The 12,520-nt window shown below is 44.5% G+C and overlaps 1 protein-coding gene across 2 annotated transcripts in view; it reads left to right on the forward strand.

Moving 5' to 3' along the window:
* DDC (dopa decarboxylase) overlaps positions 1–12,520 on the forward strand; it is a 78,688-nt gene that overhangs the window by 58,786 nt on the left and 7,382 nt on the right. For both annotated transcript variants that reach the window (XM_029064121.2, XM_029064120.2), the window contains exons 10-12: positions 715–791; positions 7,422–7,441; positions 9,813–9,911. In XM_029064121.2, the coding sequence (XP_028919954.1) occupies positions 715–791; positions 7,422–7,441; positions 9,813–9,911 (196 nt within the window). The remainder of the gene's footprint in view (positions 1–714; positions 792–7,421; positions 7,442–9,812; positions 9,912–12,520) is intronic.

Consider the following 12,520-nt stretch of genomic DNA (forward strand, 5'->3'; position numbering starts at 1 on the left):
TGAAAGGAAAAAACACACCACCATTTGCTTTTGAAAATGAGTCAAGCTACTTTGCTCTCTTCTTTCCTCATTGGTAGTCAATACTTAGTCATTCCTTATTTCATGCTTGCTGGGCTTTCTCTTTCAGTGGTTATTATATTACATTTGTTTTCAAAGCCAAGCCTCTTATCAGATTGAAATTTCTTCTTCAATATGCCACGAGGAAACTTTTTATCCAATGCAAATTTATGTGATTTTATGCAGGAAAAGTGAATTTGGAAACCAGAACTGTCTGGGCTCCCACATACCCTGCTTTGAGGGGAAGAGCACAGGATTTGGGGCCTGAATGATGGGGAGTCACCATCTTTGGCTGAAATTTCCAGAGAATATTCACTTTCCCTCGTCCCGTCATAGTAACAACAATAATCGCGACAATAATCGTGGTATTCATTAATCACTTACAGTATGCCCAACACTGTACTAAGCCCTGGGTGAGATACAAGATAGACAGGTCCTTAATCTAGACACTTTATTTTCCTGTTTAATAATTTGGCGTCTTTCCTTCTTACCTGATAGACCATGGTCATATTAGAGCAAAGTCAAGGATTGGGGCTGATGCACAAGAGTTTGGTTCTGAAGCAGCTCTGGGCAAAGAAGTTCAGGTCCTATTTCCTGGTCATTCCTTGGGACATGAAGGCAACCATGGCAACTGCTTCATCTGATCTTTTCTCCCAGGGTGAAGAAGAGAGTGGATTTAACAGGTGCCTTTAAATTGGACCCTCTCTATTTGCAGCACCATCACCAAGAATCTGGTAAACAGTCTTGCTTCCATTTTATCCTTGTTGTTGCAATCCAAGTGGTAATCTGATGGGCCCTAGCGCATTTTAATACTAATGCTAATAGTAATTGTGGTTAAGCACTTTCCAAGTTAAGCACTTATTTTGTGTCAAGCCCCTTATTAGGTGCTGGGGTAGAGACAAAATAATCATACTAATGAACATACCTATATATTATATGAGTATTTATATTGATGTCTGTCTCCTCCCCTAGACGGTAAGCTCATTATGGGCAGGGAAGTGTCTATCAGTTCTGTTGTATTGCACTCACCCAAGTGCTTAGTACTGTGCTTTGCACACAGAAAGTGCTCAAAAAATACGATTGATTGAATGAATGAATTTAGAGGAAAATATCCCCTGCCCAGGTCCTCCTCCTTGGCTCTGTGAAGAGCTACCAGTTTTCTACTTGGCTTCCCCTAGAGAATCACTCTTCCTCAGTTCATTCATTCAGTCATATTTATTGAACGCTTGCTGGGTGCAGAGCACTGTACTAAGAGCTTGGAAAGTACAATTTGGCAACAAATAGAGACAATCCCTACCCAACAACGGGCTGCCTAAAGTCAAGGCGAGGCTCAATCTGAGATGAAAACTAAGCATTTTCTGCACAGTTGCTCAGGAAGAGGTCAAGACCTAGAGGGCATGTATTAATAATCATAACCATAACTGTAGTGTTTGTTAAGCACTTACCACATGTCAAGCAAGGATTGTCTCTCTTCATTGCCATACTGTACTTTCCAAGCGCTTAGTACAGTGCTCTGCACACAGCAAGTGCTCAATAAATATGATTGATTGAATGAATGAATGAATGTTCAACCCTGGGGCAGACTCAGTCAGATCAGATTCAGTCCTGGTCCCACTTAGGGCTGACAATCTAAGCGGGTGGGAGAACTGGTGTTAATTCCCTATTTTACAGATGAGGAAACTGAGGCACAGAGTTTGTCCTGTGTTTAGGGAGGTCGTATCAAGCTCATTCCCATAAAAGGGTGGATCACGAGAAAATTATAAAATTATCATTATTCAGAATAAAAACTGTTTGAAGTACTCAATCCAAATTAAATAATTAAGTACAGATTGTTGAGAAGTTAGCATGTGTTCAAGGTAAGAAAATGATTACATGCTAAGCATAACAAATCAGTAGAGAACCAAATGAACTATCCAGGTTCTGACCTGCCCATAGAGAAGTTTAGTTTCTCTAGTCTGTGTCCATTTCAGATTATTAACTCATTTCTGGGTCTCAGCACCAATTTTATTGGCTCAGATGTCTCTGGTTAATGTTCAATCATTAGGAACTATGAATTATTTCACTAAGTTGGATCTGTCTAGATTTACAAAGTGTGCTGGTCATCATCATTTGTGAAAAACCCCTTTCTTCCTATAAATTTTAAAAGGAAAAATCTAGAGAACCTTATGAAAATGATGACATAACAAAAGCTTTTGAAAAAAGTAATCATATTCACTTCCAAGTGATTTGTAACACCACGGGCATTAGTGTCTTAATGTGGGCATTTTCTAGGCTTGAAAAACTCAGGTAGGGATCCCCTTGCGTTTCTTGGGTCATACACGTGGTTTTAGAAAGATATGAAGGGCCATGTTTCCTGGTTTTCCTCAAAATGACTTTCCTCATAGGACACCATTGGTATGAGCTTGTTCTCAAACCTCTATAATAGGTTCACATTCTGTTCACTAGATGAATAGTTCATGGCTATACTTGGCTATATAACTATATTTCCCTTTCCTCTATACACTTTGGGAGCTACAGGGGTGGTCTCACGAGGGCCTCTGTCATCTGGAAATCTAGGTAATGATAATAATAATGATAATGGCATTTGTTAAGTGCATACTATGTGCCAAGTACTGTACTAAGCGCTGGGGTAGGTACTTCATATCCCTCGTGGAGCTCACAGTTTAAGTAGGAGGGAGAACAGGCATTGAATCCCCATTTTTGGAGATGAGGAAACTGAGGCATTAAGAAGTTAATGCCTTGCCCAAGGTCACACAGCAAAACATGGTGGAGCTGGGTTTGGAACTCAGTTCCTCTGATTCCCAGGCCTATGCTCTTTCCACTAGGCCATACCGCTTCTTCTAATGATAATTTACGGAGAACATCAAGAGTTCTGGGGAGTTCACGCAGCACAGTTACCCACAGTTACACCCAGACCTCAAGGAACAGACACACAAAATCAAAATTAGATTCCTAGTAGTCGATGCTCACTGATAAACCCAGAAAACTTACTGGGATTTGGAGGTAGGCGGAGGAAAGGGAAGATTTGAAAAAGGGAGTAACATAAGAAGTAGATGGGGTCATCTACTGAAGAACATACCATCTCACAAGCTGAATGGAACACAAAAGAAAGGTCATCAAATGGTGACTTGGGTTGTTAAAAGTCTTAACCAGTCATTGTGAGCTGTCTTACTTGGGACCTATTTCTGAAGCACTTAGTACAGTGCTCTGTACACAGTAAGTGCTCAATAAATACGACTGAATGAATGAAGGAATGAACCCATAATTCTCTCATTTCCCAAAGCTGGGTTAGGTAAGTGATGGGTTACCTCATTTCTGTTACTCATCAGTTAACATGGTTGACTAACATGAAAAATGGTCCTGTGTACATTTCCTTTCAATAGCCAGATAGCAGCTTCCGAAGAACTCCAAAGAGGGAGTTCTTTTTTTCTGGCAACAGAGATTACTTGGAATGATTTTTTTCTTTATGTCTTTATAATGCAAGAAGCCTACCATTCTGCCTGGCGACCAAAAATATAAGTGAGACGCTATCATTCCAGATGTAAAGCTAAAGCTTTGCCCCCTACTGCAAGTCGATCCCATCACGTACCACCACCATTCATCTGTGATTAAGTCCAGGTGTCGGAGGATGGCTTATCACTGAGACAAGGAATGATCATGGATTGCATCATGCTTCAGGGCCTCCCCAAAGGGACTCCGATGGATCATCAGATTCGGCCCGTTACCGAAACACGCAATTAGACACCCGTCACCAGTTGTCTCACTCCATACTGTCAGCCCTGGAGCCGTTTAGTTAAACGTAGGAGAAGGGAGACAATGTTATCCAATTGTAATATTCCTCATCTGGTCTACATCAGATCCTCAGAACTTCAAAACGAATGACCGCCTTCTCTACCCATTTGGATGTGGGGAGTAGAGAGAAGAGGTCTGGGGACCGTTTGTACGAGCAAATGGAAGGACAGGCACCATATCAGTCTTAATAAGGAACTCTCCTCTCATTCTAAGCTCTTATCCTATCAGCTTTTTTTATTTGGGCTACGAAGTCGGAGCAGAATGTCTAAATGGCTTTGAGGAGCCACGCAACCGATGGGAAACTAAATGATCTAGTGAATTCAGAAGTGTCCTGGAAGCTCATCTGGATATTTCATCAACTCTCTTGGATCTCCTGCAATGTAGCTTCCTTCCCCTTCAGTCTACTGAGACTAGGGTTCCTCACCAAGGTTTCCAAAGACTTTTCTTTTTTTGGCAGAATCTTTTGGACTATTCTGTCCTGGTCTTCCTCTGCCTCTCAGTTACCACTGACGTTATCGACTGCTTTCCTCTTCCTAGATTCTACACTTTGGCCGTGGTTTCACCGACATCGTACTCTTTTAGTTCTCTTCTACCTCTCTGATTGTTCCTTCAGTGGTTGTCTGCTCTCCCCTCAACCGTTAACTGTGGAGTCCCACAACGCTCTGGGATGGGGCATCTACTCTCTCCCTCCATTTATTCATTCAGTCATGTTAACTGAGCGCTTAATGTGCTCAAAGCACTGTACCAAATGCTTCGGCGAGTACAATATAACAATAAACAGACACAGTCCCTGTCCACAGTGACTTATAGTATAGAGTCGAGTTTACAGTCTAGAGAAGAGCTACTTTAGTTTCATTTTCTCTGGATGCTCCTTGGACTCCTAGGAGTTTCAGCTACCAACTCTGACTCCCAAATCTACCTCACCAGTTCAGACCACTCCTCTGTTTTACTCTTTCTCATTACCTCCAGCCTCCAGGACATTTCCACAGGGTTGATCCACTAATGTCTTACACTTTAATAGGATACAACTGAACTTCTCCTCTTCCCTTCTAAACTTAATCCTTCTTCTAATTTTCCCAATCAATCTTCCTGTTGCAAGGCTTGCAACCCTGCTGTTTATCTCTGTTTATTCCTTGTCTTCAAGGAAGAAGTGTGTGGTGTGTATATGTGTGCATCTGTGAATTTAGAATCTTGTCTGTGTTTATCTTTCTCTCCCTCTCTTTTTGATTATGATGATCATGGTATTTGTTAAGCGCTTACTAGGTGCCAAGCACTGATCTAAGCGCTGGGGTAGACATAAGGTAATCAGGTTGTCCCACGTGGGGCTCACAGTCTTAATCCCCATTTTGCAGATGAGGTAAATGAGTCACAGAGAAGTTAAGTGACTTGCCCAGAGTCACACAGCTGACAGGTGGCAGAGCCAGGATTAGTACCCATAACCTCTGACTCCCAAACCCGTGCACTTTCCCGCAAGCCATGCTTTTAGTCTCTTTCCTTCTGCTCTGTAGTGTGTAAATCAAAATACACAGCCAAATTGGCCAACTTGCCATTCAGTTTAATAATAACAATAATAATGGTGGCATTTGTTAAGCGCTTACTATGTGCAAAGCACTGTTTTAAGCGCTGGGGGATACAAGGTGTTCAGGTTGTCCCACGTGGGGCTCACAGTTTTAATCCCCCTTTTACAGATGAGGTAACTGAGGCACAGGGAAGTTAAGTGACTTGCCCAAAGTCACACAGCTGACAAGCGGTGGAGCCAGGATTCGAACCCATGACCTCTGACTCCCAAGCCCGGGCTCTTTCCACTGAGCCACGCTGCTTCCCTTACCTCAAGTATACCAAGCTTCATGTTTGGAAACAATGAGGCGCACATGACTAGCAACAAAAGAACTTAAATAAAGAATGATTAGGCCAAATACATATATATGTATACATACATATAAAATCTAGTGTGTATATTATGTGACATATATGTATCTATGTATATAGATACACACACATCCTATCTGGATGTGATATCACATATCCGTTTTCCCTTCCCCTTCGATTGCATGTAGAACTAGGACTATGTCCAGTTTGCTCATATTGTATCTTTGCCAGAGCTTAATGCAGTGTGTGGCATAAAGTAAGCATTTAACAAACACAACTATTATTAATAATGATAATAATATTGAAAATTCTATCAAGCCAGAGAATGTTATTGCATTTGAATGTCGCCATCTGGATTTCATTTCTCAGCGCCATTCTGTCGAACCTTCGGTAACAAAGACTTGCTATTATCTGCAGTTCACGGTTCAGAGAGCAGACGGCCTTATCGGACGTCTCCACGGAAGCACCATTTGTTTCTTTGGGTTCTGTTGCCCGAATGCTTATCATAGATTAGTGATTCGGATCCCAGCAAATGTATTTCCAGAAGAGATGACTCCAGGTGTCCAGGTGGATGGATACTGTAGCATTGAAAGATGGAGCTCTGAATCCCAACCCAGGCCGGATATGAGACACCAGAGCAGGAAGATGGAGAGGCAGCTGCAGTCAATGAAAGACAAATGTTTCTTGAGTGGCTGCAGTCTCATGCTTGCCTGAGCTCACCTACCAACATAGAAACAGCGCGGCTTAATGGGAAGAGCACGGGCCTGGGAGTCAGAGGACCTGGATTCTAATCCCAGTTCTGCCAATTGCTCGCCCCGTGATCTTGGGAAAGTCTATTAATTTCTCTGTGCCTCAGTTTCCTCAAAGGTGAAATTCATGATTCAAACCCTGTCCTCCTCCTTAGACTGTAAGCCTCACGTGGGACAGGAATTGTGTCCGACCTAATTAACCCGCACCTACAGAACAGTGTTTGACACAGTAAGTGCTCAAGAAATATCATTTTAAAAGATGAACCGAAAAAAACCCCCTGCTTCAACCCCACTCCTCGGCCTTCAGCTGCCGAGAAAAGCAGCTTGGCATAGTGGAGTGTGAGCCTGGGAGTCAGGTTGTGGGTTCTAATTCCGATTCCACCACTTATCTGCTGTGTGACTTGGGACAAGTCACTTCACTTCTATGTGCCTCAGTTACCTCATCTGTAAAATGGGGATTGAGACTGTGAGTCCCATATGGGGCAGGGACTGTATCCAACCCAATTTGCTTGTATCTACCCCAGGGCTTAGTACAGTGGCTGGAACATAGTAAGAGCTTAACAAATACCATAATTATTCATTATTATTATTATACAATAAATCACATCAGGCACAGTCCCTGTCCACCATGGGACTCAGAGTCAAAAGGGGAAGGAGAATAGTTATTTAATCCCCATTTTACAGATAATGAAACTGAGGCAGAGAGAAGTTTAATGACTTACCTGAGGTCACGGAGCAGGCAAGTGGCAGAGCCGGGAATAGAACTCAAATCTCTCGACTCCCAGGCTCTTGCTGTTGGGCCATGCTGCAGAGAGGGAACTTGAAGAAAAGTTAGTCATTTAAGAAACTCCCTATTTGGGGCATTAATAATGTAATGCAATATTCAAAGTATTCCTAAATGGCATATTATCTGGATTTCTGAAAAAGTTGTCTTCTGTTTTTTTTTTTTTTCAGGATTTGTCACGGATTATAGGGTAAGCAAAATCCTACTCATCTCTATTTTGCTTTTTCTTTGTGTCATTACCATTTTAATGAATGCTTATACTGTCCTGGGGTGACAGGAAGGATGTGGCAATATTATTGACTTTGAATATAATCTATACCCCTGGCAATTTCTAATTCAGTCAATTATAAATTTCTTAAAAATACATCTAGATGATGGACTATTTCAAATAAATAGGCCTATTACTAACTTAATCACTTCATAGACTAGGTTTGGAGATTAGAAACATGTTTTCCTGAAGACATGTTAATTGGTTTCAATAATTCGGTTGACGCCACGTGGCCTAATGGAAAGAGCATGGACCTGGGAATCAGGAGACCCGGGTTCTAATTCCGGCTCTTCCGATTCCTTACTGTGTGACCTTGGGCAAATCAGTTAACTTCTCTGTGCCTCCGTCCTCTTCTTCTCTCTTCTACTTAGACTGTGAGCCCCATGTGGGACAGGGAGTGTGTCCAACCAAATTAACTTGTATCTACCCAAGCGCTTAGGACAGTGTTTGACGCATAGTAAGCATGTTAAAAAAATAAGATAGTCCACTGAGATCTGAGTCGACAGGTGTGTAAAGGAGACAAAGAAAACTTGGAAGTCAGTGTCAGGGACTGTATCCAACCTAATCAACTTGCATCTACCCCAGAGCTTAGTACACTGCTCTACACATAGTAAGCGCCCAATAAACCTTGATTCTATTTATTTGCTGTTGTTCTAATGAGATGTTCATCCCCTCGATTCTATTTATCGCTATTGTTTTTATCTGTCCGTCTCCCCCCGATTAGACCGTAAGCCCGTCAAAGGGCAGGGACCGTCTCTATCTGTTACCGATTTGTACATTCCAAGCGCTTAGTACAGTGCTCTGCACATAGTGAGCGCTCAATAAATACTATTGAATGAATGAATGAATGAATACACTATTGATTGACGGAGACGGGAGAGGATTTGTAAGGCTTCTCTCCTAAAAAGGACCTACACTAGAGAGCAAGAAGTTGGAAAACTCCCTAGTGACTGTTACTTCACAAATAAACACAACACGCTCAAGTAAAAAGGGGGACAGAAGACACTAACCTCGTATTCTCAAACGAAGTGGAAAGTAGAACCACTCATTTCAGTTTAGTAGTTTTCAAGAGAAAGAAGTAAACTCGGGGTCCACCTCATTTTTTAAAAAATGGTACTTGTAAGCTGCTTACTATGTGTCACACCCTGTTCTAAGCGCTAGGAGAGATAGACATTAATCACAATGGACACCGTCCCAGCCCCACATGGGGCTGACAGTCTAAGTAGGAGAGAGAACAGGTATCGAATCTCCAGTTTATCGGTGAGGAAACTGAGGCGCAGAGAAATGAAATGACTTGCCCAAAGTCACGTAGCAGGCAATTAAACTACTCACTTTAGGTTTCAAGGCTCTCCATCACCTTGCCCCCTCCTACCTCTCCTCCCTTCTCTCTTTCTACCGCCCACCCCGCACGCTCCGCTCCTCCGTTGCCCACCTCGTCACCGTCCCTCGGTCTCGCCTATCCCGCCGTCGACCCCTGGGTCACGTCCTCCCGCGGTCCTGGAACGCCCTCCCTCCTCACCTCCGCCAAACTGATTCTCTTTCCCTCTTCAAAACCTTACTTAAAAATCACCTCCTCCAAGAGGCCTTCCCAGATTGAGCTCCCCTTTTCCCTCTGCTCCCTCTACCCCCCCTTCACCTCTCCGCAGCTAAACCCTCTTCTCCCCCCTTTCCCTCTCCTCCTCCCCCTCTCCCGTCCCACCCCCTCGGCACCGTACTCGTCCGCTCGACTGTCTATATCTTCATCACCCTATTTATTTTGTTAATGAGATGTACATCACCTTGATTCCATTTATTTGCTATTGTTTTAATGAGATGTTCTTCCCCTCGATTCTATTTATTGCTATTTTCTTGTCTGTCCGTCTCCCCCGATTAGACCGTAAGCCCGTCAGAGGGCAGGGACTGTCTCCGTCTGTTACCGATTTGTACATTCCAAGCGCTTAGTACAGCTCTGCACATAGTAAGCGCTCAATAAATACTACTGAATGAATTTATGAATTGGCAGAACCATAGTTTGAACCCACGTTCCTCTGACTCCATGCCTGTGCTCTTTCCACGAGACCACGATGCTGCTTCTTAGAAGAACAGCCTTCCAATCTGATCGACAAATAGCAGACATGTTCGCTTTCATTGTCTTTTCAAAAGATCCGGGAACAAATGTATCGAATTAGGTATTAACGGGTTAAAGGGTAATAAATGTCTTTGAGGACGTAGATTGATGAGCCAGAAAGTTATACTTATGGGGAAAAGGCTCCAAGTGAGCATCCACTGATGTAATGCTTTCATCCGTTTTCAGCACTGGCAGATCCCCCTGGGACGAAGATTCCGCTCTTTGAAAATGTGGTTTGTGTTTAGGATGTATGGAGTAAAAGGCTTACAAGCGTACATCCGCAAGGTGATTTTATTTAACAGTTAATCTGGCATAATAAAGGAATATATTAAGGCATGGGGCTCCGGTCTAAGTGAGAGGGAGTAGGATGTCATGCCCATTTCACAGATGAGGAAACTGAAGCCCAGAAAAGTGAAGTGGCATCTGGGAAGTGCTTACTGTGTGCCAGGCACTGTACTAAGCGCTGGGATAGATACTAGTGCTGGGGCAGATGGGAAGCGGCATGGCCTAGTGGATAGAGCAAAGGTCCGACAGGCAGAAGGACATGGGTTCTAATCTCCACCCTGCCACTTGTCTGCTCTGTGACCACGGGCAAGTCACTTTACTTCTGTGTGTCTCACTTACCTCATCTGTAAAATGAGGATTGAGACTGAGCCCCATGTGGGACAGGGACTGCATGCAACCCAATTTGCTTATATCTACCCCAGCGCTTAGTACAGTGTCCGGCACCTATTAGGTGCATGATAAATACCGCAACTATTATCGGTATTATCATTATTAAGGGGAGCAAAAAGGGGAGAGGGAAGAGATGGTGGAACCCAGCCAGGTCAACGACTCTCCAAAGCTACTTGTCTGCTGTGTGACCTTGGGCAAGTCACTTCACTTCTCTCAGCGTGGCTCAGTGGAAAGAGCCCGGGCTTGGGAGTCAGAGGTCATGGGTTCTAATCCCGCCTCTGCCGCTCGCCAGCTGTGTGACCTTGGGCAAGTCATTTAACTGCTCTGTGCCTCAGTTCCCTCATCTGTAAAATGGGGATTAAAACGGTGAGCCCCACGTGGGACAATCTGCTCACCTTGTATCCCCCCAGCGCTTAGAACAGTGCTTTGCACATAGTAAGCGCTTAATAAATACCACCATTATTGAAGCAGCGTGGCTCAGTGGAAAGAGCCCGGGCTTGGGAGGCAGAGGTCATGCGTTCGAATCTCGGCTCTGCCACTTGTCAGCTGTGTGACTGGGGGCAAGTCACTTCACTTCTCTGGGCCTCAGTGACCTCATCTGTAAAATGGGGATGAAGACTGTGAGCCCCACGTGGGACAACCTGATTCCCCTGTGTCTACCCCAGCGCTTAGAACAGTGCTCATAGTAAGCGCTTAACAAATACCAACATTATTATTATTATTATTACTCTCTCAGTTACCTCATCTGGAAAAATGGGGATTAAAAAATGTGAGCCCCACGGGGGACGATCCGATTACCCCGTATCTACCCCCAGTGCTTAGAACAGTGCTCAGCACACAGTAAGCGCTTAACAAATACCAACATTATCATTATAATTCTTCACCCAAGAAATAGCATCATAGGTACTGTGGCTATCTGATAGACCGGGTCATGCCCGTGGTCTTTCTCCTGAATGCCCTGTTCCCTTCATGTCCCCCGCATCTCACAGACTTCCCAGGGGTCTGACATCGTGCCCGCTCCCTGTCTGATCCTTCAGGGAAGGACAAATTTAGGAAAAATCCCTGCCCAGGGAGAGGGGGACCTCACCTGCCTCAGCAGCTTCCCTGGGGATCAGAGCCAAACATTTGCTGCCCTCTCTTGACTCAACGGGAAACGGCTTCGCTACTGGAAAGGGACTTCTGCGGGGTAGAAAGAAATGATAAGGTTGGTATTTGTTAAGCGCTTACTATGTGCCGAGCACTGTTCTAAGCGCTGGGGGAGATACAGGGTAATCAGGTCGTCCCACGTGAGGCTCACAGTTAATCCTCATTTTACAGATGAGGGAACTGAGGCCCAGAGAAGTGAAGTGACTTGCCCACCGTCACACAGCTGACAAGTGGCAGAGCCGGGAGTCGAACTCATGACCCCTGACTCCCAAGCCCGGGCTCTTTCCACTGAGCCACGCTGAGAGAGAGAGAGAGACGGAGAGAGTCATTGGAATATTTCTGACTGTGACGATTTCATCCCTGGGTATAAGTGAAGCTGAGAAGACATAGGCCACCCTCTCCCCCACCCCCAAAGCTTTACTGAAGGCCCTTCTCCTCCAAAGGCCTTCCCAGACTATGCCCCACTTTTCCTCCTCTCCTACTGCCTTCTGCATCTCCCTGATTTGCTCCCTTTAACAATAATAATAATAATAATAATACTGTTGGTATCTGTTAAGCGCTTACTATGTGCAGAGCACTGTTCTAAGCGCTGGGGTAGAATCAGGTCGTCCCACGTGAGGCTCATAGTTAATCCCCATTTTACAGATGAGGTAACTGAGGCCCAGAGAAGTGAAGTGACTTGCCCACAGTCACAGAGCTGACAAGTGGCAGAGCAGGGATTCGAACCCATGACCCCTGACTCTGAAGCCCGGGATCTTCCCACTGAGCCACGCTGCTTCCCTTTGCGGTTCTTCCACCCCCAGCCCCACGGCCCTTATTTATATATCCGTAATTTTATTTCTTTGTATCGACGTCCGTCTCCCTCCTCTAGATTGTGAGCTCGCCGTGGGCAGGGAAGGTCACCCCCCGTACTTTCCCGAGCGGGTACTAGAGCGCACCGCACTCCGGAAGCGCTTAATAAGTATGATTGATTGGTTTGATTATTTGTATTAATGTCTGCCTCGCCCACTATAGACCGTAAGCCCACTGAGGGAAGGGAATGTGACTGTCTAATGCCGTATTGTCTCCCCAGC

This window comes from Ornithorhynchus anatinus, chromosome 4, assembly GCF_004115215.2.
Source record: "Ornithorhynchus anatinus isolate Pmale09 chromosome 4, mOrnAna1.pri.v4, whole genome shotgun sequence".
NCBI classification, from domain to species: domain Eukaryota; kingdom Metazoa; phylum Chordata; class Mammalia; order Monotremata; family Ornithorhynchidae; genus Ornithorhynchus; species Ornithorhynchus anatinus.